Source organism: Vulpes lagopus, chromosome 22 (assembly GCF_018345385.1).
Source record: "Vulpes lagopus strain Blue_001 chromosome 22, ASM1834538v1, whole genome shotgun sequence".
In the NCBI taxonomy this organism is placed as follows: domain Eukaryota; kingdom Metazoa; phylum Chordata; class Mammalia; order Carnivora; family Canidae; genus Vulpes; species Vulpes lagopus.
In genome coordinates this window covers 23688515-23712787 of record NC_054845.1, presented here as the reverse complement: position 1 = coordinate 23712787, position 24273 = coordinate 23688515, and the positions used below count along the sequence as shown (strand labels likewise).

General features: G+C 55.6%; 1 protein-coding gene across 1 annotated transcript; it reads left to right on the top strand.

Moving 5' to 3' along the window:
- The first annotated feature begins 1147 nt into the window (after nt 1-1147).
- On the top strand, nt 1148-22873 carry IGFBP5 (insulin like growth factor binding protein 5). The gene is made up of 4 exons (XM_041737355.1): nt 1148-2321; nt 15888-16117; nt 16921-17040; nt 18181-22873. Exons 1-4 carry the CDS (start codon nt 1988-1990, stop codon nt 18310-18312), a joined length of 816 nt encoding a protein of 271 aa, XP_041593289.1. The 5' UTR covers nt 1148-1987; the 3' UTR covers nt 18313-22873.
- The last annotated feature ends 1400 nt before the right edge of the window (nt 22874-24273 follow it).

The window sequence follows — 24273 nt, the reverse complement described above, 5'->3', positions numbered from 1 at the left end:
GATGTAACTGTGTGTGCCAGTTAACCTAACAAGGTGCCTCTCCGGTCTGTCACCCATGCCCTCCAGAGATGTGGCCCTCACCAACAGAGATGCCCCGGGGGGGGGGGGGGGTGGGAAATGTGGAGGGAAAATACCACTCCCATCTGCCTTCCTTCCATCCCAAAACCCCACACCAGGACCCGTTAGGTCACCAGGCAAGATTTTCAGACTTAGCATCTTCTGGAACGTGCCAGTCTCTGTAAGTCACTGCTCCCTTCAATGCTGCTGTATGAATATCCCTTTCTGCAAACACACACAACACAGATACCCACAAGCGTGCACAAGCATGCAGCATTTGCACACACACACACACACACACATGCACACACACGCAGAGCTTCCCTAGGCCAACAAGGAGCCGAAGGAAGGTGGCCACCCCTTGATCCTATGACCAAAGACAGTCACTCCACACTCCACCAGCGAGAAAAATGCTTTTAATCAAATCCCCTATCCCTTTCCCGGGACTTTGGGGGGAATCTAGTTTTTCTTCTCTTTTCTTTTTTCCTTTCTTTTTAATTCAGCTCACTCCCCTCAGCTGGCCATCCTGCACTAACACTCCCCTTTACACACACACACACACACACACACACACCCCTCACATGGTAACTTAGACGCTAGCAGACAGCCATTTCCCAAAGCTTGGGAAGAATTTCCTGGGCACGGTATATATCCACTTGGCTAATAAGAAAATGCTTCTCCCTGCAGCCGGAGCCTTGGCTAGTTAAGGGGTGGGAGGGAGGGAGACCCAGTTCCTCTTCGGTGCCACCAACTCCTGAATATTTGCTTCTTCCACTCGACCCCCCCCCCCACCTATCCACACACACACACACACACACACACACACACACCCGCCCCCCTGCCCCGTAGGCAGCCCAGCCCGGTCCCCCGTGCCCCGTTCTTGCATTCCGGGGGGAGGAGGGCACTGCTCCGGGAGCGCAGGGGAGCCCCCGTGTGTCTAGAAGGCCTCTCCCCACCCCCACCCCGTGTGAGTTTGTACTGCAAAGCTCCTTGGCATCCTCGCCTGGGTTGGGTGTTGGGGAGCTCAAATAGCAGCTACAAACTGGCTGGCAGCCAGGGGCCGTCTATTTAAAAGCGCCTGCTCCACCGGAGCCCGTAGTCTCTTTGGAAACTTCTGCCGGGGGAAAGAGCTAGGAAAGAGGAGCAAACCGGTGTGGGGTTCTCTCTCTCTCTCTCTCCTCTCTCTTTTTTTTTTTTTTTTTTTTTTTTTTTGCTCCTTTTAATTACCCCCTCTTCCGTTTGCACCCTTCTTCGAGCTTCACGCAGAACCTGCGAATTTCCAAGAGGTGGTGGCACAGCGGGAGCAGAGAGGTGTTAGGGGTTTGGATTGGGGGCTTTTTTTTTTTTTTTTTTAATTTCTTGATTTCAACATCTTCCCCCACCCTCGCGGCCACCGCCGCCGCCTCTTACCTGTTCCGCGGCAGCCGCGCGCTGCAGGCAGCTGAAGGTTAGGAACTAGGGGCAGGGTGCATTTTAGGTCTTAAACCAAATTTTTGAAGACAGACCCATTTTGCTCCCCCCCCCCGCGCCCCACCCCCTTCTCCTCCACAGCCTCCGAGCTCATTATTTCGGCGGTTTCTTTGGGGGTGAACAATTTTTGGCTTTTTCCTCCCTGTAATTCTGAGCAGGTCTGGCCGGGGGGGTTGTTTCTCTGGCCTCCACTCCCTCCGCGTGCACCTGGCGCTGCTCTTTCCCCCCCAACCTGTTGCAAGTCCTTTAATCCTTGCAACTGGGACTCGCTTGCAGGCACCTCAGCCCTCCATCTCTCCCCGCATTTTGCAATTGTCTGGGGGAGGGCACCTGCTCTACCTGCCAGAAAAAAACAAAACAAAACATTTTTTTAATTTCTCCGGGCGCCCTCCTGGCCCCTTTCTCCCCACACTCTCGCTCTCGTGCCCCGCCCCAAGGTAAAGGGGAAGACTCGGAGAAGATGGTGCTCACCGCGGTCCTCCTGCTGCTGGCCTCCTGTGCGGGGCCGGCCCAGGGCCTGGGCTCCTTCGTGCACTGCGAGCCCTGCGACGAGAAAGCCCTCTCCATGTGCCCCCCCAGCCCCCTGGGCTGCGAGCTGGTCAAAGAGCCCGGCTGCGGTTGCTGCATGACTTGCGCCCTGGCCGAGGGGCAGTCGTGCGGCGTCTACACGGAGCGCTGCGCCCAGGGGCTGCGCTGCCTCCCCCGGCAGGACGAGGAGAAGCCGCTGCACGCCCTGCTGCACGGCCGCGGGGTTTGCCTCAACGAGAAGAGCTACCGCGAGCAAGCCAAGATCGGTGAGCGCGCTCGGTGTGCCGGTCGGGGGGCGCGGCGCGCGGCGGGGACCGGGACGGGCCGGCCCGCGCGCTCCGCCCGGCAAGCGGCTCGGCGCCGGGGTGGAGCCCGGGAGGAGGGTGGGCACGGTCCTGGCCCCTCGCAATCGGAGCCTGGCGGACCCGGCTACCCCGCGCCGCGCTCCCAGCCGAGCCCCCCGAGCCCCCGCTCCTTCCCCTCCCCTCCCCTCCCCTCCCCTCCCCTCCCCCCGTCTGAATTCTGCCCCCGAGCTGCCAGTCGGAGTCCGGGTGCAAACCCCCAGGTGCGCAGCTTCCAGTCTGAGAAGGCGCCTGGCACCCTACAGGCTCCCTCCGCCACCCACCACCCACCACCCACCCAACACGGGTTCTCTCGAACTTGGAAAAAAAAGAAAAAAGAAAAATCTCTTTTGTTAAAATATTGCTTTAACTGGGGACCTGGAGAGAGAGGCGGCACCGGCCCTCCGCGGCTATCCCACCTTGGCCCCCGCCCCCCTGCAGGCCGGTCCCGGGGCTCCCTGCCCTCCGCCCCTGCACACCCCCGCGCGCGCGCACGGGCGCTGGGGAGCTAACGCCGGGGGCGGGGCGGGGGGCAGGGGGGGCTCCGATGCCCCTCCCCGCGCACACCCAGTGCTCTGGACTTGGTGTGATGGTTTGCGGTACGTGGTAAGACATTATTAAAATGCAAAATACCTTTTTTCCTCCCGAGAAGGGAAAAAATGACTTTGGCACGCTGGGCTGCAGCGGTGGGGAGGTGGGGGGCCGGCGGGGTCGGGGGGCGGGGGGACGGGGGAAGAAGGGTTTCTGGTCCAATAATGCTGAGTATTCGTCCCTGAATCGAATTCCTTGTCCCCCCCCCCCCGCCCCGCCCCAGTTCAGATTTTACCTGGGAAGAAAGAAAGGTGGATACAGGGGCAAGAAGGGATGTGAGCCTCAGGCATCACCACTTCCCCGCCAGTGCTCATCTCCCCCCCTCCGCGCCCCCCCAACCCCCCCCCCCCCCACCTCAATCTATCAACCCGGATCACAAGTGGGTGTGGACCCTGGAAACGCAGAATGCAAAATCTGGGCGGAGACGGGAAAGCCACGCTCCGGGAGCCGCGCCCTCCTTCGAGTAGCCCCGCCCCTCGAGGCCACGCCCCCTCGAGGCCACGCCCCCTCGAGGCCACGCCCCCCAGTTCTCAGTGTCTGGAGTCTAAGGTTTAAAACGTTGACAGAGCTGCCTGCTCAATCAGAACGGTTCTTTTTTTCTTTTCTTTTCTTTCCTTTTTTTTTTTTTTAAATCAGAACGGTTCTGACCCCCTCCTTAGACTGGGTTTTCTTTTGCACTTACCTGATCTCCCTTCTTTAAAAAAAAAAAAAAATCTAAGGAGCTGTGCACAAAGATCTGGGTTCTTAACCAATGAGTAACCAACCTGGTTATTAATCCTCTCCGAAGGGGGCTAAAACTTAGCTAAAAAAAAATTTTTTTTTTTCTGTGTAGCTTCTTACTGGGACAATGTCCCTCTTCCCAGCCTCCATCCCGTCCATTAGGGCGCCCCGACTTGGGTTTTCCTAACTGCCAGCTGCAGACACGATCATGTAGGATAGGAGTGCGAAAGCGCTTGCAAAGCTGCAGGACTTTCCCGGGCTCACCCTGGAACCCTGCAAGCCTCGCAGGGTTTGCCGGCCGCCCCCCCCCCTCCCCACTTTGCGAGAGGCAGTCCTCCCCCGGATTGCAGCCTGCAAAAAAAAAAAAAAAAAAAAAAAAAAAGGAACAGAGTGCAACGCTCAGGCCCTGGAGGCCCGAGGGGCCGGGTTTGTGGAGTTATTTTTATTAAGAGCCACTTTTCAAAGGCGGTCCTGGCCGCGCTCATCCTGGGGGATGTGGATTTGGAAAAGCTTAGCGCCTGGGGGAGAAAAGGTATGAATTGATTTCCTGGCTTGGAAGCGGGCGCTCTGGGTAATAATCCGGTCACAAAGAAAGTATGCAAGGTATCACTCAGCCGCTTTCTGGCCTCGCTTTTATTTGCCCAACCGTGTGGTTGGTGTGATGTGGTTGGTGCGGAGGGTGTGCGCGCAGGGCGCTCGCACGCACGCGCGCTACCGCTTGGAAGGGCAAATTGGCTCATCATCCAACTTTCCAGTTGAACGTAATACACACAGAGACACACAAAGACACCGGCTTTTGTCCCAAGCAAGATGCCTTTCAGACTTCTCTGCAGCCCGTTCCCCAACCCCTACCTTCTAGCCGCCTCCTGGGGAACCCGTGGCTGCCTCCCCGCCCCACCCCGACTTTCTTGGCGACTCCACCCGGCCTCTGGCAGGTGCCAACGGAGCACGGTTGCAGGATGGCTTCGGGGACTCCTAACTCCTGGAAGATAGGATGGTAGTGGGCGCTCCTGGCTCTAGCTTTTTGCAACCGTTGAGGGGGTCCCCCAAAAAGTTGGAGATGGCGCAGAGAGGTTCCATAAAGAGAGGGAAGTGAACAGAGACAGGGAGGAAGGTGTCAGCTCCCTTGGCCAAAAATCCTGCTCCCCAACACCCCACCACCGTATCCTCCCTACCAAGGTGGGCAGTGAGAATCCGGATTTGCCTCTCCCCCCTGTGGTTGCCATACAGGTAGAGATACAGGTAGAGATGATGGATGCATACACACACACACACACACACACACACACCAAAAGATATGTGCGCACAGAAAGATATAGATACATATCTTTTTTTAAGCAAAAGAAAAAAAGTGTATTTCTCGAATCCGGAATGGGGAGCTGAGGAGAGCGAGGTGGCAGGCAGCCAAAGCTGCTGGAGGAAGAGCTGAGGGCGGGCAGGCGGAGACTGGTGTTTTGCTGGGCGCGTTGCTGAGCAACCAGAGAGCCAGTCCGCCCGCGAACTGGGTGCTGGGAGCCCGCTGGGCCCTGCATTTTATTTTGGCCAGTTCTGGGGCAAAGATAGATATAGAAACAGAGGGCAGTGTGTGTGAGGCTGGAGGGAGGCGGGAGACAGGAGTCCTTTATTGAGCCAAACTCAATAAATACCGGTGAGCTGGATGGAGGCAAGGACGCACCAGGCTTTGCTTGGGCATTGTTGGGAGAAGGGCCCTGGCCTGGTTCTGGGAGCTCTCCCTTGAGCCCCTGAGACATTAAGCTTGGGATACAGGGAGAAATGGGTTCTGCGTTTCCATTCTGTCATTGAGAAATAAGAGAGAGTGGACAGAAAGTATGCTCTGGGAACGAAAAAAAATATTACCTAAATAAAAATGAATTTGGCCTTTGCATCTCTGAGGGGTTTGGCGTCCATCACCCTGGCTTCCACTCCAAGCCTGGTCCAAATGCCATGTTGAAGTCAAGTCCCAGAGTTCGGTTTATTGGCCAAATTTGTGTCTGGGTTGAACAAGATCATGGAAAACCAAAGGAGCCAGATTCCTTTCCCACTCGCACCCCCTCCCTTTGAAATAAGCCTTTGAGAGGCTGGCTGTGCCCTGAGCCAACCAAAATGGGAGCCGGGAAGATGAGAGAAGGTGCTTTTAACTTGACTTTTCTTGCCTCCCGCCCCCTCTTTCTGCTGTGTCAGCTCAGACTGGAAGAGCAAAGACAGTTGGCCACAGTGAGAACTCATTTTCTTTCCATATTTCTCTTTTCTTATCCCTCCTTCGGACCCCACCCCCCACCCCCCCTTCTCCATCCCCTAGCTTGACGGCATTCCCTGAGGGCTTGAGTTTTAAGTCAGAGCAGCTGCCAGTTAGTGCTTAGGCTTGGGTTGGATTTGAGCAGACAGGTGGACTTGCAGCTGCAGAGAGAGGACTGGGCTGACCTAGGAGGCAGAGGTCACCATGGGGGTTACAGCAAAGGGCATGGGAGTAGGAATCCCACAGAAGCCCCAGTCCCCTTAAAAGGGATGGGAGGTGGGGGGAGGTGGCTAGCAGGAAAGGAAGGTAATTTTTGCCTAAAGCTTTGACTTTGTACCTGAGCAATGCCTTTGAAACTTTGGGTTATTTAATGCGTAGAACATAGAACTTCGAAGAATGGATCCGCACACTCCAAGCCTCCTGCATCCAGAAACTGGAAGGACTCCATGTACAGACCAGGTACCAGTGAGGGATCAACAGGGAGTAGAAGTGAAGAGGATGGGAGAATGGGTGTGGTGAGAGACGAAGAGGCAATTTGGAGGGATTTTGTTTGAGTTTTTGTTTCGCATTTTTACTATAGTTGGTCCCAAAGATACAATCCCCGGAGGCCATCCTTAAATTACAGTCTGGATTTTGTTTTCCAAAACAATAAGATTCATTACCTATTTGCAAAAAATAAATAAAGAAGCCAGTTCTAAGCTTCTATTTCCCACTGCCCTCTATCCAGAGGATCCCCCCACTTTTGTTTCCAGTTCTGTTTCCATGATTTTTATTGTGATGCCTTTTTAAAAATATATATATATAAATCCAGAGGAATTATTGCAAACTTCTATGGGAGATAAAGTGACGTTTCCTACCTGGCCACTTGGCTTAGCTTGGTCCTAGTGTCTCCCCACGAATGGTCTAGGTACTGGCCAAAGAGTGCTAATGCTGGAAACGACCCATAGATCTTAGTACTCAAAACAGCAATTTCAGAGATGAGAACACCGAGGCAGGGAGTGCAGGGTTAGTGGCAGAGCCAGGACTAGATGGAACTCAGTCTCACAGTCCTATTGATTCTATACCCATTCCGCTCTTCTGGGCTTCCTAGACTAGTCACTAGGGCTCTCACCAAGGCCTGGCCTAACTTACCATGAGGCCTTTGGCAAATATGGCCCAACATTGTCTTCCCATAGTGGAGCTTGTGAAGATGAACTGGGCGGGGGGACTGCTCTGTTTTAAGGTAAGAAGTGAAGTGGCCCTAAAGTGGAGAATGCAGCCCCCACCCCCACCCCCAGCTTTTATTTTCAACCACACTCCGTTGTATCCCTTTTTCTCCATGGTCTTGGAAACAAGACTGGCTTAGGCCGGGGTGGAAAGGAGCAGTGCTGAGCCCAGGCCTTGGGGCCGTGGACTAAACCTCCTTTCCTGAACTATGGGGTGCTCTCCTGATCTGGGAAGGCAGGCAGGCCCTCGCTTCCCCTTGGCTGTGTGGCAGCCTACAGTATAGAAAGAGAACATGGCCCTTAAGCAACCAACTTTCCTTGGCAAGCAGCCTCTACCTGCACAGGCCTTTCATGGAGTCAGGCGAGCAAGATGAGGAGACCCCAGCTCCTCCGGTGGGGCAGGGTGGGAGCAGGAGAGAAAAATCACACGCCCTAAGAGTTGATAAGGAGGACAGCCAGAGAGTCACCAGGTTTTGGAACAGGGGCAGGTCTATCAGCGATCTTTCCAAAGGACAGAAGAGTGGAGCCTCCTGATTACACCTGGGGGCCTCAGATGAATCTGAGGCATTTCGGAGAGCCAGGCTAACACATCCTGGAGCTGTGGCTGCTCCTCTCTTGGGGGATTCTTAAGAAGGAGGCAGATAAGTTAACGACCTCTTCCCAAGAGGTTAGACCTGTCAAGTGCACCCTGGGGGAAATTTTAATATAAATAGGTTAGTGACCTCATTTTTCATCCCTCAACCTCAACCATCAGACATGGGTTTTCCCTAGCCAAATCCTGAGGCAAGGCCCAGACCGAATTTGCACTCAGAACCTGGCTTCCTTTGACCTTTGCTGGTTCGCACAGATGTTTTAGGTGGGCTCTGGTTATCCTGAACCATTTAGGTCCTGCCATCACAGCTGAACTGAGTATGCTCCACTGTCTCTTTGTCACACCACTGAGGATGACTCTCGTCCCAGATGCTTTAGAACAGCCCGGGCCAGCTGAAACTGCATACAAGCCACACACGTGATTTCAAATCTTCTCGTAACCACACTTTTTAACAAGGCCAAGAGAAACAGGTGAAATTAATTTTAACCATATATTTCAATTCAATGTATCCAAAATATTATAATTTCTACATATACTCCAGCAGTTATAATGAGATATTTTACGTTCCTTCTTTCATATTAAAGTCTTTGAAATCTGAGGTATGATTTGCATGGACAGCACATCCCAGTTTGGACACTAAATTTTCATTAAAAATACTCGATTTGTATATTTAAGTTTTGTAAAAAAGTTTACAGTCGAAAAACTGGATTCATATACCTGAGTCATTCCAAACATACTCAAAAAGTTTCTGATAACCACACTGAGTATTAGTTTTAAAATTCAAATCAATTAAAATGAAATAACTTTCTTTAGAGTGGGGGGGGGCAGAGAGAAAAGGAGAGAGAGAATCCTAAGCAGGAGCCACCCCCAGCATGAGCCCGACTCGGGGCTCCATCCCAGCACCCTGAGATCATGACCTGAGCCGAAATCGAGAGTTGGATGCTCAACAGACTGAGCCACGCAGGTGGCCCTAAATGAAATAAAATGTTTAATTCGGCCCCTCTAGCCACATTTCAAGCTTTAATAGCTACATGTGGCTAGTGGCCGCCTAACTAGCAAGCCCCTCCCCGACCTGAGAAGGGAAATAATATCTCTGCATTCTCTCCTTCAGCCCCAAAGAGTCCAACAGGAAGAGTCTGAATTCGGACTCTTCCAGACACCACAGGACTCTTGTTTGACCCCCAGCAGCTCTCTTTTCTTAGGGAACCCAGGGAAAGATCTAGTTGCCTGCTCCCTGCCACCCCCTTCTGGTCACCCAGGACCGTTCTCAGGGAATGTGGCTGCCTAATTGTAATGTTCTGAATGGACTGTGATGAGTCATGAGTGGAAGTGTAGCCAGGTCAGAGAAATGGCCAAGTGCTTCCTCTCCCTCTCCCCCTTCTCCATTCAGAGGCTGCTTCCCACCAAGCCCCCTCCATTCCCTTCTGGTTTAGGGTGTACGTGGGGAACAGACACAGACGTTTCTCCTGAGCATGCTGTACCTTCCCCAGCTCTAGAGAAACCCAGCCAGGGAACCTTATCTGGGGAGTTGGACATAAGTGTGTATGTCTAACACGTAAGTTTATCACCAACTGTCTCCCAGGGATCAAGAAATGTGTACTGAAAGCGCAGCCCTCAATCCTACTTTGGCCCTGGGGGAAAAGAATGGGGGGAATTCTGCCTTTACCTCTGTTCCCGGGACAATGGGAGATGCATGAGTGAGAGCCTCGCCTTTCATTCTGGAGGAATGTCACCAACTTGACAGCAGCCAGGTTATGCCATTAAGGGCAGTGGGTCACTTTTTCTCTCTCCATCTTTTGGAAGGAGACCTCATGCCTAACGCAGCATGAAGTAATGCCATTAGACGGGGGGATACTTCTGGAGGGAACCCTCTAGGTGGGGACCAGTTCCTTTCAGCTGGGGCTGGCAATCAGACTTCCTGGTACTCCAACTCTTACTCTGTTCACCCACCATGCGATATGATGTCACCAATTCTCCATTTAGTATAGAGATGTTGCGTGCCCACATTGGCCAACTTTGGTGTTGGTTTAGAGCACCCAGCTACATTAGTTTTCTGGTCTGGAATGGGGTGGGGGCTGTAGAGGAGCTCAGCAGGGTAGGTCTCCTGTCCTCACTGTCCAGTCACTGATTCTCTGAAACGTGCTCCCTGCCTCCACCACTCACCCCGAGTCACACTTCTTCCTTCTCCAGTGTCTTCTTGCAACTGTTCCTCAGGATGATGGTTATTTGGGTTTGTTTTCCTCTTGAAAAGACAGCGCTCCTTTGCCTCCCAGCCCATAATTCGTGTTAAAAAGAGCCCAGAACATGCAGGCCTGTTACTGACCACAGAGGAAAAGAAAACAGTGTCTTCCAAGAGAGGCTGGGACAAAGCACACACTGGCCAGGACTGGAATGGCTAAGAGGAGGCAGTTCCCCTGGAAGGCCCGGCAGCCCCTCCCGACCGCCCTGGGCCCGTTCTCTTTATGCAAAGGCATGCACACGCGGTGTCGTTGATTCATTTGGCATCCACGGCTGGGAAACGGTCAGACTTCAGGAGATTGAAACGCGTCTCACAGTTTTTTTAAACAGTGAGCCGCCGATCCATCATTGCCCCATAAGCTGCATGTCCTGGCAAAGAGCAGGGGGAGGCAGGTTGGCGGGGAAACAGGGCAAAGTGGGGAGGGGGTGCAGGCATCCGGCCACGGCCAGGGGTGGATCGGTGCCCTCAGGCCCGCTGTCCAGGAGGACTTTCCGCAGTGATAAAAATGCTCTGCATCTGTGCTGTGCACCGCAGCAGCCAATCCACCACTGGAGCTACGGGTCCTTGAAAAGTGGATAGAGCAACCGAGGAGCTCCACTTGTAATTCGATTTAATATTTATTCATTTAAGTGGCCACATGTGACTCTTGAGTGCTATATCGGAGAGCATGACTTTAGATCAGAGAAGCCCAGGAAATCCAGGGGAGCCGTACTTGGTCCTGTTACTCGGCTTCCCGGCTCCCTCTGCAGCAGCTCCAGGGCTTCAAGGCAAGGGGCAGGGTGAGGTGACCTCACGGCATCCGTGGAACTGTACCATGCCCGACTTTATGTTACAGACCCGCTTCTCTTTATCTCTTGAAGAAATCTGTGCATCTCTCCATTCACAGCTTATATACCGAATGCCATCCGATGGAGAGGTGAACATAGGTGACCAGGCTCCGCTCTTAAGAAGCTTACTTTTTAAATTCCACAGAAGGAGTTAGAGTGAGAGCCAGAGGAAACCCAGCTCCCCTTTTCATTCCTTGTAGAGAGATTCTGGGCAAACCCATCTTGTCTCCTGGCTACAAAAAGAGACTTTCCTCTCCCCAGGTCCAGGTGGCCTGGCCAAGCCCCACAGTCTTCCTGAGCTGTGAATTCCAAGTTACGCCTCGGTTTCTTCAATTTCCGTAAGCAAAGTGGCGGTATCTGGGCCACTCTGTTTGAAGTCTGATGATGAGATTAAGATAGAGTGGGAAACTACCACCAGCCTGGGCCCAGGGTGCTAGTGGGGCCAGGGCATGACCAGCATGGGGGGATAGATTGCAGGGAGCAGCAGGTCCCTAGCATCTCCATCACAGCCCATGGAGCAGGATGGAATCGGAAGGCTTCTTAAGAGCATGGGCCTGCTTCGGGCATTGTCCACTGTGCTGTGGTAGTGCTGCCCACTCTACGATGGCTCCGGATCCAGAGCCGCTGGGCCTCCAGCCAGACACCCTCTGTGTTTGCTGGGACGTGAAAACGGCGTAGTCCTCCAGCAGGTGTTCATGTTGCCATAGGAAGGGCCGTGTACCTGAGTGTGCCTCCGTGGGTGCTGGCGCAGCAGCAGGACCCAGAACCCCCTCATGAATGAAGGAGGAACTGCATTGGCCCCCACGATGGGGCAGGGACAGGGGCCATCAGAGAGCCTGTGGGGATGCAGGCCAGACTCAGAACCCGCCCATCAGGAAATGCACCCATCAGGACCATGTGACAGCCCCTGCTCCCTTGGCCATTGGATGAGATCAAGGGATTAACGGGCCCTGCCTCCATTGCCCCTTGGAGGCGGGAACAATACTGAGCATTCCCCACTTTCCAGCTGCTGCAGAATCCTTTCAGAAGGACATGGAGACAAGGGCAAGGGGGCCCTCAAAGGGGTCCCCTCTTCCCCAGATCAGTTTTCAGCTGCAGACGAGAGAAGCAGTGGGGGGCTATGCACAGATGCACAGGTCGGCCTTGTCCCCCCATGAGCCTCCAGCTCTCACAGCTGCCTTCACCCTCCCTGTACATGGGTGTTTTTTTTCTAGTCCTCACCTGTCCATCGCCCTGACTCCTGAAATGCATCTGCAGACACACAGAGGGAAGGAGAGGATTTGGGTAGCTGTCACAGAAGTCGAGGAGGGCAGCACACAAATCTCAGATCTTAAAAGTGCCTTGAGGTCCCTGGAAATAAGCACCGGGGACATGCTGTGCAGCCTGAGTCTCCTCCGCCACCTACCGGCCACGTGGAGGTACTGGCCTGTTTGTGGAACAGCTTCGAGAACCCCCTGCACTTGGAAGTTCCTTTGCTGTTCCAGTTGGGGAAGTCCTCCCTTTCATCCCACCTAAAATCCCCTCTGCAACCTTGGTCCATTTTCTCTCCATGAATGAGCACAGGAACCGCCAGTCTGCGTGTGCCTTCTTGTCTTAGCTAAAACTTAAGCCCTTCCCAAATTGAAAGCCTATTTATGACTTGGCCAGCAAGCAGCTGAGGAGGGCTAGCGGGCCCTGGCATTCCAGCCCCCCAAAGTCTTACTCTCCAGCCTTTTCACCTTTGTAGCTCCGCACTGGCTCTGTGCTGCGTTTCCGCTGTCTCTGGAGCCTGCACATGACCACGAGACCCTGACTGGTATCTTTGAGACTCCACTACCCTGGCTGCCTAAGTAATAGGTCCCATGGGGTTAAGCGGCACCAAAAAACCAGGAGACACATCAAAACTTTAAGCCTGCCCTTCAGAAGCAGCCAAAAAAGCGCCTGTGAACCGGGGAGGGCATGCCTTCGGAACCCTGCCTTCGTGAGGCCGGGGAAGGACAGAGCGTTTGCAGAAGTGCTTTTTTTGTAGGGTTTTTCTCTCTTTTAAGATTTTATTTATTTATTTGACAGAGCAATAGAGCCAGAGAGCACAAGCTGGGGGAGCGGCAGAGGGAGAGGGAGAAGCAGGCTTGTCACTGAGTAGGGAGCCCGACGTGGAGCTCAGTCCCAGGACCCTGGGATCATGACCTGAGCCGAAGGCAGAGGCAAACCACTCAAGGGTCCCTGCAGAAGTGCTTTGAGCTCCTTAAAGAACATACAGGAATCCACATCGTTTTCCAGTATGAACATGCGCTTAGTCCCAAGGCCGTCGTTGAACACTTTCGGGGAAAAGACTAAGGTCCAAGAAAAGTTGCTCCCAAGTTTATTGAGCCACTGTTAACAGCCCCATCCCCGTCCCAGGAGGAGTGAGTCAAGGTTAAGGGCAGCCCACAGCATTTCTTAGAAAAGGTCCTAAAAGATGAAGGGTCTTGAGAAGAGCTGTTGGTATGTGGAGTGCCGTGAGCCAGCAGGCCTCCGTGTCCAGCAAGGCCAGAGAGAGAAGCCCCGGGAGAGGGGACGCCACATCTGGTGGATGACACCCCCTGACCAGAAGGACAGGGGGGCTCCAGCACAATAGGTGGCCAGAGGAGGAGGGGCAGCACCCCCATCTCCGATGTCTTTAAGAGCTAGAAAGAGCACCCTGAGATACGTTCATGTACTTGTTTCTGCTTGGACACAGGGGCATGGACCTGACGGTGCATTGGAAGGCTTCCAGGAGCTGGTACAGCTCCAGCCACTGGAGGTCAGCAGCTCCCTGGGATCTCCCTCACGGAAGTGGCAACTCCTGGAGCCCAGCCACACACAAACCTGCTGGCCCTCCGGCCCAGGCTGGAGCCGCTCCACCCTCCCACCTGTGCCCTCACCCACCTTTGCTCACTTCACCTGCTTATGATCTTGATTAGGGGAAGGGGGTGGCCATGCCCCCCCGCAATGCTCCCAACCTTTCAATGGCAGCCATCTCTTGACCTCTCTTCTTCCCCAGTGGTCAACTGCTTTCTCAGGGTCAGAGCACTCGGTGATGCCCAGAGAGGTTGTGGGAAGTGCCTCAGATCACTCAGCAAGATGGGCTCAGCAACCTTCCGTCCCACAGCTGGCTTTTCCTCTCCACGCATCTCTCCCCAAGACCTGAACCTCGGGTCCGGGCTCAGTACTAGATAACAGAGCCCTAGCATTTCCGGTTTGTACAGAGCCCCCCACTGCTTCTCTGCATGTCCCCCCATTCTAGCTTGTCCCGCAACCAAGAAAAGTTGGTTTACTCCAAACGTCACTCCTTTAGCTAACCCTAGACGGCTATCCTCCCCCTACCAGGCGCATCGCCCACCACACTGATTAATGATCGCAGCAGGTCTGATAGAGTCAGAGCCCTGAGTCCAGGCAAGGCGGGAAGAGGGAGGGAAAGACCAAAAGTGGGGGATGGGGACCTGGCTCCGAACTTTGCTCCGAGAATGCCTCCCCGTTGCTCTGCCTTTTGCTCTCTCCGCATCGTGTCCCTCTAGTGACTGCCTCCCTTCCTCTCTGTGGATAAATATCCAAGCCAGCTAACCACCCAAAACACTGCAAACTTGTGGAGGCTTCTTCAGGGCGGGGAACTTCCCTGCCAGGGCCTTAAAGGCCGGATGCCTATTCAATTAAGTTTGACAAATCCCAAGCCAAGAGACAAACAGGTGCTCAGGTGCTTCCTGCCACCTGCCATCCTGACCAGGTTAGGCCAGGTCCCCAAATGCCTCCCTTAACCCACACCTGGAACTTCCCCTGGAAAGAGGGTTCCTGCCCCTGGGGACACAAAACAGTGTCTTTTCACCAAGATTCTCCTTCCCTGTGCATCCCGTCATCCCCACCTCCTTGGACTCCTCTCCTATTCCCCATCCCAGGGCCTTGTCATCATGGCTCCTGGAGAGCCCAGTGACAGTGGAGTGGCTGGAGAACAGGATTTTCCTTCACCTCATGAGTTATCCGGGGTCACCCCAGAGCCCTATTTTTCTCTCTCTCTAAAATTTGAAAAAAGGCGATGAAGATAGGACTGACCCGCCCCTACCCACCCCCACCTTGCACCTGGTCTCCCTGCGGGCATCCTGGTCACGTCCTGCCCACCTGGGAAGAGCGATGGAGCCCTCCCCACTCTGGGTCTGCCAAGGCTGGCGAGGTCAAGGAGCTGAGAGGAGGAAGAGGGGCCCAGAGAAGAGTGCCTGGGAGATAAGAATGTACTGGAAGTCTGCAGATGGAAACAAGGCCGGGGGTGGAATTATCAGATCAACAAATAAATGGACAAAGTCCTACTTCTTTAAAGGTCATAAGTCAGCTAAGTATAGACTGTCACCAAGTCTCTCCTATATATAACTGCTCCAGCCCCCGCCAGCTGTTGGCCTCTCTTGGCCTGGAGCTGGGTTACGTTCCAGCCTCCCAGGGCCCAGAGCCCGGAGCCAGCCCTGAGCCGGGGCAGGGTTGTGGGGTTCCAGGTCCCCCCACCCATCCTCCAGGCCCCACCTGTCTGGCCCTCTCAGGTCCCCTCCTCTTCATGATGGTCCTCACCACCCGGCTAGTCTAGATCCCGAGGACCCTCCTGCTCCCCGATTCCAAGTTGAACGGATCTCAGCTCTAACAGTCCTGGAAGCACGAAGGCCCCACTCAGGGACAGACTTGGCCTTTCCTTCCTTCCCCCATCAGCCTGCATCTCCAGGTCATGCTCTTAGACGGCAGCCCCCATCCAGCCACTGCTCCATCTACAGAGCCAGCCCCATGGCAGGCAAGCAAGCCCCCGACCAGCACTGAGCACCCCCACGGGCCACGTCCCACCCACGTCCCCCCACACCCACCCGTCCTGCCCCCAGAATGTCCTCTCCCTCCTGTCAGACTTGCCCTCATTTATCAGCCTGACCTTTTCAACCCCATGCCACCCCATGAAGCCTTCCCAGGTTTGCTCCTTTGGACTCGAGTCATGCCAGCCTTTCCCAGCACTTCCGGCAGCGAGAACCCCTATGTCCTCCTTCTTCCCCTGCTTGTCCCCAGTCTGGTAAGCTCTGGCACGACCCCAGAGGCTGACCCTCCGCCTCCTTCTCCTGCAGAGAGAGACTCCCGTGAGCACGAGGAGCCAACCACCTCCGAGATGGCAGAGGAGACCTACTCGCCCAAGATCTTCCGGCCCAAGCACACCCGCATCTCCGAGCTGAAGGCCGAGGCGGTGAAGAAGGATCGCAGGAAGAAGCTGACCCAGTCCAAGTTTGTGGGGGGCGCCGAGAACACTGCCCACCCCCGGGTCATCTCTGCCCCCGAGATGAGACAGGAATCTGAGCAGGTGAGTCACAGGGACACTGCCCCCCACGCCACCCCCCGCCTCCACCGGCATCCCTGCCAGGCCGCCTCTGCCACCACCACCCCTGCCTTTTGACCTTTCCTTGCTTCTAAATGAGCATTTTCAGCAGCCAGCGCTTAGGTGTGTCCTAGCATGGAATTCAGAGACGTCTCACGGCTTCCATTTATCAGAACTCAGGGCTTAACTGAGCGGGGCATAGAGGCGGTGCTCATTCAAGGCACTCATTCAAGCGCCAGGGGCTGTGTCCTCACCTGGGCAGCACGCTCCCCGGAGCACCTGCGGACGGCCACCTCCAGACTGAATCAGGGCAGGGCGGGTGTTGTGCAAGAAAAGTGGGACGGTATGCCCCCGTGGCCGGTCAGATGCTGGTTTTGCACACTTTTCTACACCCAGAGTGCATGACAGGTACAAAGGAGGAGAGATCTCTGGAAGCGACTAATTGAAAAAAATTCTCCACCGACCCTTTAGCTCCCAGTGCCCTGCGCCCCTCGTTCTGCACAGACAGGTGGTTTCTTTTTCTTTCTTTCTTTCTTTCTTTCTTTCTTTCTTTCTTTCTTTCTTTCTTTTTTTAAGATTTTACTTATTCATGAGAGAGGGAGAGACACAGGCAGAGGGAGAAGCAGGCTCCCATACGAGGGCCCCGATACAGGACTCGATCCCGGGACCCCAGGAGCATGCCCTGAGCCAAAGGCAGACGCTCAACCGCTGAGCCCCCCAGGCGTCCCCAGAAAGGTGGTTTCCACTTGGGTCCTGCCGTGGGTCTCACTCCTGCCGTCTTCACACAGGGCCCCTGCCGCAGACACATGGAGGCTTCCCTGCAGGAGCTCAAAGCCAGCCCACGCATGGTGCCTCGTGCCGTGTACCTGCCCAACTGTGACCGCAAAGGGTTCTACAAGAGAAAGCAGGTACGTCCCCTGCTCCCAAGTTCAGGGGGCCCCTGAAGGGGCAGCTGCCAGATACCCTTACCTCTAAGTGCTGAAGGTCTGTGCCGTTAACAACAGTGTTTCCTGAATCCCTGATATCCACGCAAACACCTCAATCGTGACTTTCCCCCTTCCCTCCTGTGCGGACCTTACGTTTTAGTGACCCGCCTTATTACATGAACTCACCAAAAAAGCAAGCGTTCTTCTATCACTGTGTCATGTCACAGGTTGTATAGGTTATTTTCTGATAAACACACACACGTAAATATATGCGCACAGATAGTGACTTCCAAACGAATTTTCTGCAGGAACCACGTGCAATGATTTACGTCCCATTCCCAGCCAGGCTGCCCTTTTGGGCAACACTTCTGCGCTAACACTTAGCCTATTCAAGCAGTTACCCCGTTATCTTAGGCCAGTGGTTCTCCGGGATCCTGGGGCGTCAGAACTACCTGGAGGGCTTGTTAAAACACCAATTGTGGAGCCCCACCCCGGGGCTTTGGGGGTGGACCCTGAGAATTTCTCATTCCTAACAAGTTCCCTCTCAGGTGACCCTGATGCTCCCTAAGGGTGTCCCTAGTCTAAGTTGAGGGTCCAGAGCCAGACGGCCTTGAGTCAATTCTTGGCTCTCCCACTTAGGAGCTGTGCCCTCCTTATCTCCTCATTTAAAGTCTCTGCCCCCAGACTCTGATGCAAAACGACCATCGTACCTGTTATCCTTACGCAGTGATGAGGGATTAGGGATTCATCTTTGTAAAGGACTTAGAACAGGACCTTCTCCGTGGGAAGCGTTAAGTAGCGTCTGGTACCCGATAAAGCCGTACAGATGATGCAGCCGCAGCATCGCTGTCACCCCATCCTCAGCAGATCACGTAGCCAGGTGGAGACTATCAAGCTGGAGGGCCCTGAACGGGTGGCGTGAAAGAGAGGTTGTAAGAGCTAGTGGAGGGCGGGCTGTCTACATGAGCGTTTTCCCTAGGGCCACCCCCGTGCAGGGGGCACAGCAGAACCCCGATGGTTTTGGGGTCACAGTCTGTCTTGGGGCGGGGAAGACAAGGAGCAGAGCCTCCGGGGGGACAGCCACCCTCACCACCTGTCCCTCTCCCTTCCCCCCTCCCCCAGTGCAAGCCTTCCCGTGGCCGCAAACGTGGCATCTGCTGGTGCGTGGACAAGTATGGGATGAAGCTGCCAGGCATGGAGTATGTCGACGGGGACTTTCAGTGCCACACCTTCGACAGCAGCAACGTTGAGTGACGCGTCCCCTCCCCGTCCTCCCCTGGCCCCATCCCACCCCCAGCCCCGACTCCAGCCAGCACCTCCCTCCACCCCAGGACGCCACTCATTTCATCTCATTTAAGGGAAAAAAAAATCATATATCTATCTATTTGAGGAAACTGAGGACCTCGGAATCGCTAGCAAGGTCTCAACTTTCAAACCGGCAACAGCAGAGATGCAGACAGCTAAGGAGACCCCCCCACACACACACACACACCCCTTGAAAAATCTTGAAAATGGTTTTCTTTTTGAGGCAAGTTGAAGGGACAGGGAGGGGAAGAGAGGAGGACACGAGAGAGGAGAGAGAAGGGAAGAAAGTGCACGTGTAGAGGAGAGAGGGAGACACCAGAGCGTCGTTTCGAAGAAGAAGGAAAGAAGAACGTGGGCAGGAAGGGAAAGATCACCGGGACCACGGCTGGACCGGCCCGTCGTCGTGTCCAGCCCTGGCCTGAGTTGGGAGACGTTTGGGCACCGGAAGGTATGGCCCAAGGTGTGGCACCCGATGGCACCCTTGGGGGTTTTCCCGTCTGGATTGGTCGCGGGGGGAGAAGGGAAAAGACCGGAGGGGTCAGCGCCTCTCCTGACCTATCTCCACCGCCAGCCAGCAAGCTGCATGGCTTGAACCCGCTCCTCCTCCCCTCTCCCCCCGGCAGAGGGTTCTCCTTCCCCAAAACTTCTGAAAACTAAAATGCATTCCACTCCTCTCCAAACAAAGCAACTGCATAGCCGAGTGCTGTTAGATAGATAGGTTTGCCTACGCAGAAATACCAAGAGTAAGTAGGTGTGCGTACCTCAGGCCCCGTGCAGACTTCTAGAAAGCAGGACACACCCCGGAGCCGAGACGCTTGCTCTCCCAGGGTGACTAGATCATGCTGACACGGGTGGTTTGAGCCCCCCGCGGCGCTCCCTCTGGGGGAGGACAGGCTGACATCAATGCGGCCTCGTCCATACTTCTCTACGAGGCTCCATGTAGTCATGTACAAGGCATATACGTCTACGTTCTTTCTATTTTGCTTTCTTCCTTCCTTTCCTTCGAAGGTTTGCATTAACTTTTCAAAGCAGTTCCTCTGGGTGCACTGAGGAGCTCCCTCGTTCTGGGAAAACCGAGAAAACCCATATTCTTCTGACACAACCCATCACTGCAATTTTGCCAGCCTCCCATGAGCGGCAGACGCAAACCCTCGGTGGGCCACGGTGTTAGACTCTTTCCCGGCTTCCCGCGTGCAGGTGTGGGCAGGTGTGCCCGCAGGTACCCAGCCGGGTAGACGAGGGCTCTCTGCGGCGCGCCCCCCACGCCCCCCGCGCCCCCCGCGCCTCTGGCGTTGTTAGCCCTGAGACCCTCCCGGAGTCACCGCCTCTGGACCCTGCACCAAACGAGCACAACGGGGCCGAGTGTGACCCACTGGTCCTGCCCAGCCTTTTTCTCCCGTCATTTTGACATTTTGAGGGCCTCCCTCGGCCTCCGCGCTGGCCGAGCAGGAGAGAGCCTGAAATGAGAGAGGGACGTGAGCAGGAGGGATGTGAGCTGGGGTGAACACAGGGGAGCCGGTAAAAGGGGAGCAGGGTGGGGGGACCAGCTGGAGGGCCAGCGGGGACTGCCTCCTTCTAGCTCTGGAGCAAAGCAACAGGAAGGGGGACGAAGCCCAGCGCGATTGCCTGGCTCCCCATCCTCTAGGCCTTTGGGACTCGAGACGACAGCAAGAAGAGAATGGGGGTGCAGTTCCTCAGAGAGAAATGAGCTTGCTCCAGGCCTGGGCGCCGGGGACGGTGGGCACCGTTAGGTGGGCTCTAGACACCTGCCGCTGGGCAGGAGCAGGGATTGGCACGACCAGCCGTGCCTTCGGAGGGACAAGACCGTGCACGCAGGTGGCCACCTCCGCTCTGCACTGAGGGACAGGTGGCAGACTGTTGCAAGCCCTTCAACGCCTCCGGCCAGCACAGGCTCTCTCCCTGGGGCAGGGGACAGGACAAGGGCCCAGGACAAGCGGATGCTGCAGGGCGCTGTCCTCAGGAGCCAGGTTCGGAACCAAGGAAACTCCCGTTCCCGCTGACGTCCTCAACAAACCGGCGCCCGTGGGGCTCTCCTTGGAGGCCGGAGCCAGCCTGCTGGGAGAGGGGGCTGGGACACCGGCGAAGGGGCCCCCTCCTCGCTGTGGACACAGCTCTCTCCACTCTTCCCTGGTGGCGTGACGCCGTGGGGACCACTCCAGCGCCCAACTTCTCCAGCGGAGAAGCAGACAGATTTCAGCTGGTGGGAGACTTGCAGCTACGGGACTTGGGGCTGGGGTGCAGGGGGGGATTCCTGCCTCCCTAACCGCCCCCCCTACAGGACAGTTGGCTGGGACAGGAGAGACGGTCGATTGCCACAGGACAAAGGGCCCGATGGGGATGGCGGCCGAGAGGACTGAGTCGACCTGCCGTGTCAGTGCGCCCCATCTCTCTGCACAACTCTCTCCCCAAACCCCCGACTCACATTTCCGTGTCTGAGGCCAGTATTGTAAACCTTTCCCGCTTCACTCTACCGTTTGCCCATCCTTTCTGCGCATCTTGAGCAGCCGTCTAACTGGGATCTGCCAAGTGGATACTGGGGTGCCATTCCCCCTAAGAAAAGACTGAGCCAGGAATTGCATACCCCCCACCGCACACCCCTCCCAAGACCTGGACCTGGTTCCTGAGAGAGGCTCTCTCCTTTCCCCCTGCTGCGTCCCGGACTCTGAAGGGGCGCCTGCCGCCGGCCGTGAGGTGGGGGAGTAGGGCCTGCTTGAACCCTAGCAGTCTTCGGGTTTCCGGAGCTCCTGCGACTCACCCAAGCCTGTGAGCCCAGTGCTTGCAGGGGTGACTTCGGTCAGCTGGCCACTCCCTAGAGGACGCAGGACCTGCATGATGGATGAAACAAGCCTCCCAAGGGGGCGGCCTGGCCTGGGGAGGGAGTCGAGGAGGAGGATGGAGATGGAGCGTCCCTGGGCCAGGAGGGCGGGAGGGAAGGCTGGTGGGCAGCGCCGCCAGCGGGGATCCTGACCCGGGATCTCCTTGACTCCAGGCTGCCTGAAGCCTACTGTTGCTTCACCTCGAGGCCTCAGGCTCTGTAGTTCTCTGTGGCCTCAAGACTAAATGTCACCCCCCACCCACCCACCCAACAGTAGGCCTCTTCCCATCCCCTCTGACCTGTGCCTCGCTCTGGCAGGGAGACGACTACCTGTCATTGCCACTGCCGCCGGGTCGCGGATGGAGGCCTCGCCAGGACCCGACCTCCTTCCCCCAGAGCTTCCCTACCCACCTGGGCAAACAGGGCATCTGGGACGGGTGACGCTCGAACGTTTCTCAGACAGCCAGGCCTACACAGGCCTGGAGACATTCAACCCCCACAGGGGAGGACGGGAGGCCCAGGCGGCCCCGTGCGGTCTACCTCCTGTCTCCTCGCTCATTTGCCCATCGCCATCTCAGTGGTCTCCCCGGGAATCCTGCAGGGTCAGCCTCCCCCGGGCAGGTGGGCCCGGCCACCGCTCTCCCGACACCTGGCTTGTTGGCACCAGGGAGGGCCTCGGTGCACGGGGGCCTTCGAGGGAAGTGAGCCCATGAGAAGCAACCCTGGGTCTCAAAGAGGACATTTGTGGTTTGCAGGAGAAAGGAGGCTAAATTTTGAGAAGTGGTGGCACAAGGGGATGGGGACTTGCCAAGCCAGCCACCTGGGCGTTGTACTGTCTTTATTTTTAAAACCACTAAAGTGCAAGACTTCCTTTTGCACTTTTCTCCACTTTTTTTTTTTTTTCTCCTCCTGGGTTTTTGTTTCTTTTTATAAACGTACTTTCTGGGTTTTCTAATGGAGTTAGATGGTCTAGCCATCCTCACAGACCCTGGCCCCCCTCTCAAACTCCTCTGGGTGGGGAAAGGGAAGGTGGGGAGCGTCAGCCACCTTCTCAGGTCCCCGGCCACCAGCCTGAGTCCCGAATCTCCCGCCACCGTCGCCGCCGCCACCACCGCTGCCACCACAACCGCCACCGCCACCACCACCACCACCACCACACAGTAGCCCACACGGATAGACAGTTGTCAGACAAGATTCCTTCAGATTCCGAGTTGCCTACCGGTTTTTTTTTTCTTTTTTGAAGACAGCAATAACCACAGCACATATTACTGTAGCTCTTTGTAGTGTTACGTACATACATATCATAGCTCTATTCTCTCCCTTTGTTTTGTTTTCGACTTTTTTTTTTTTTTAATAAACGCTCATAATCTTTACTGGTGAAGAGGATGAAAAAAAAATAAATTGACAAATAAAACCAGTTTGTGGGGAAAAGAATTTTAAAAAAAAGCGGGGAAAAAAAAAATCACCTGAATGCAGAGGGGCTCGCCTCCTGTTTAGCATTTTGTACCTGAGGAAATAAAAAAAAAGAAAAAAAAAAGCCAGAGGATCTCACGTTTTATTAAAAAAGTGAAGATTGCTGTATACTATTTATTCAACTTATAATTTATGTTACTCCTTGATCTTTGTCTTTTGTCATGACAAAGCATTTATTTAATAAAGTTATGCATTCAGTTAGCCCTGCGTCAGCGTCCTCCAAGGGCCCAGGGAAGCCAGGTGGAGGGTGAGAGGCCCACGGGCCACCCTCCAGAGCACAAGGGGCCTGTCCCTCCAGAGGGGAGCCCCCAGACCCGGCCTCCCATCCAGACTTGGGTGCCCCCTTCTCTACCGTTCAAGAGTCCAGTGAGGTAGTGTCCACAGGGCGCTTAGAGCAGCAAGTGGGCAATCGCAGGCCTCTTGCAATTAAGTCAAGGGGCCCTAACCTACCCTTCGGCGCGTGACAGGTCTCTTTCTTGGAGAGAATTTTCAGGAAGGCATTTCTAGACTGTTCATCAGTTGCTCATTCCAAGGCCTCATAAGCTCTTAACCACCAGGGGCCTCCGGGCAAGGTGAATCCTACCTCTCGCTCCTACCCAGCCCCCAGCTGTCTCTTCCCCGTGAAGAAGAAAGCTACAGAATGGCTAGTGACCCGAGTCCCACCTTCCAGCCGTTGCCCCACATTCTTTCACGTCTTTCCTTCCACCTGGGCCCCTCCATCCCCACGTGCCCCCTTCCTGTGCGGGAGTGAGAGCAGCACACAGCCCTTTACGCGTCCCCTGATGGCACCCTGTGAGGCCTCGTGCACAGCATGTACTCAGAGTTGGTGGCCTCCCCACCCTGCCCAGCCCAGACCCCTGTACCCCCCGCCGCTCCATGGCATGTGGCCAGTGGAGTACTTGGGAGCACCCCAGCCTGGCAAGGGCTTGGCCTGTCATCGGGCAGGCACCCTTCCTTCTGCGAGGGCACTGCAGCTCGTTTCCCCGAGGCCCTTGAGCCGTGCCGTCATTCAGCCAGCGCCCAGCAGCAAAGGCAACAATGCAGCAGGCCCCTTGGCCTTGCCTCTGCCTGGCTGCTCTAGGAGGCACAGAGAAGGATCCAGAGTCTCCCCACCTCCCTTTGTAGGGGGGTTGAGGAGGGGCCTCAGGAAGAGTAGCGTTCAGGAAGGCCGTGCTGGTCCAGCCACATGGCACCACCTGCCCCGGGGACCGTCTCCCGGCCTCTCCATCGGCAGCTGCTCACCCTCCTGCCACCCACATGCTGCAGGGGAGCTTTGGGGGACGTGGGGGTGACCCAGTCGTCTTCTCCCCGTGGCTCCTCCCTTAGGGCCTGCCGCAGCCGGGCCCTCTCTACCACGCTCCTCTGCTGCCCTTGGGCCTCCTCTTGGCCCTGACAACCCTCATCTGCGAACCCCCGGCTCACGCACGAGGTCATCTGGGATTCCAGCTCCCGGCCGCTCTACACCTTGCTCCGCCCTGCCCTGCACAGTTCAGGGGTCATCAGAGCAACCCACACAGCACCCCGGGGATCCTACACTCACGGGGCCTTTGTGACCCAGCAGGGACTGGGCTGGCAGCTGGAGCCTGCTTGGATGCCACCCT

Bases quoted from the DNA above. Each gene is read 5' to 3' on its own strand.
- IGFBP5 (XM_041737355.1), top strand. From the start codon at position 1,988: ATGGTGCTCACCGCGGTCCTCCTGCTGCTGGCCTCCTGTGCGGGGCCG. The intron at 2,322-15,887 runs GTGAGCGCGCTC...CTTCTCCTGCAG, and splicing joins CCGCGAGCAAGCCAAGATCG to AGAGAGACTCCCGTGAGCAC. The intron at 16,118-16,920 runs GTGAGTCACAGG...GTCTTCACACAG, and splicing joins TGAGACAGGAATCTGAGCAG to GGCCCCTGCCGCAGACACAT.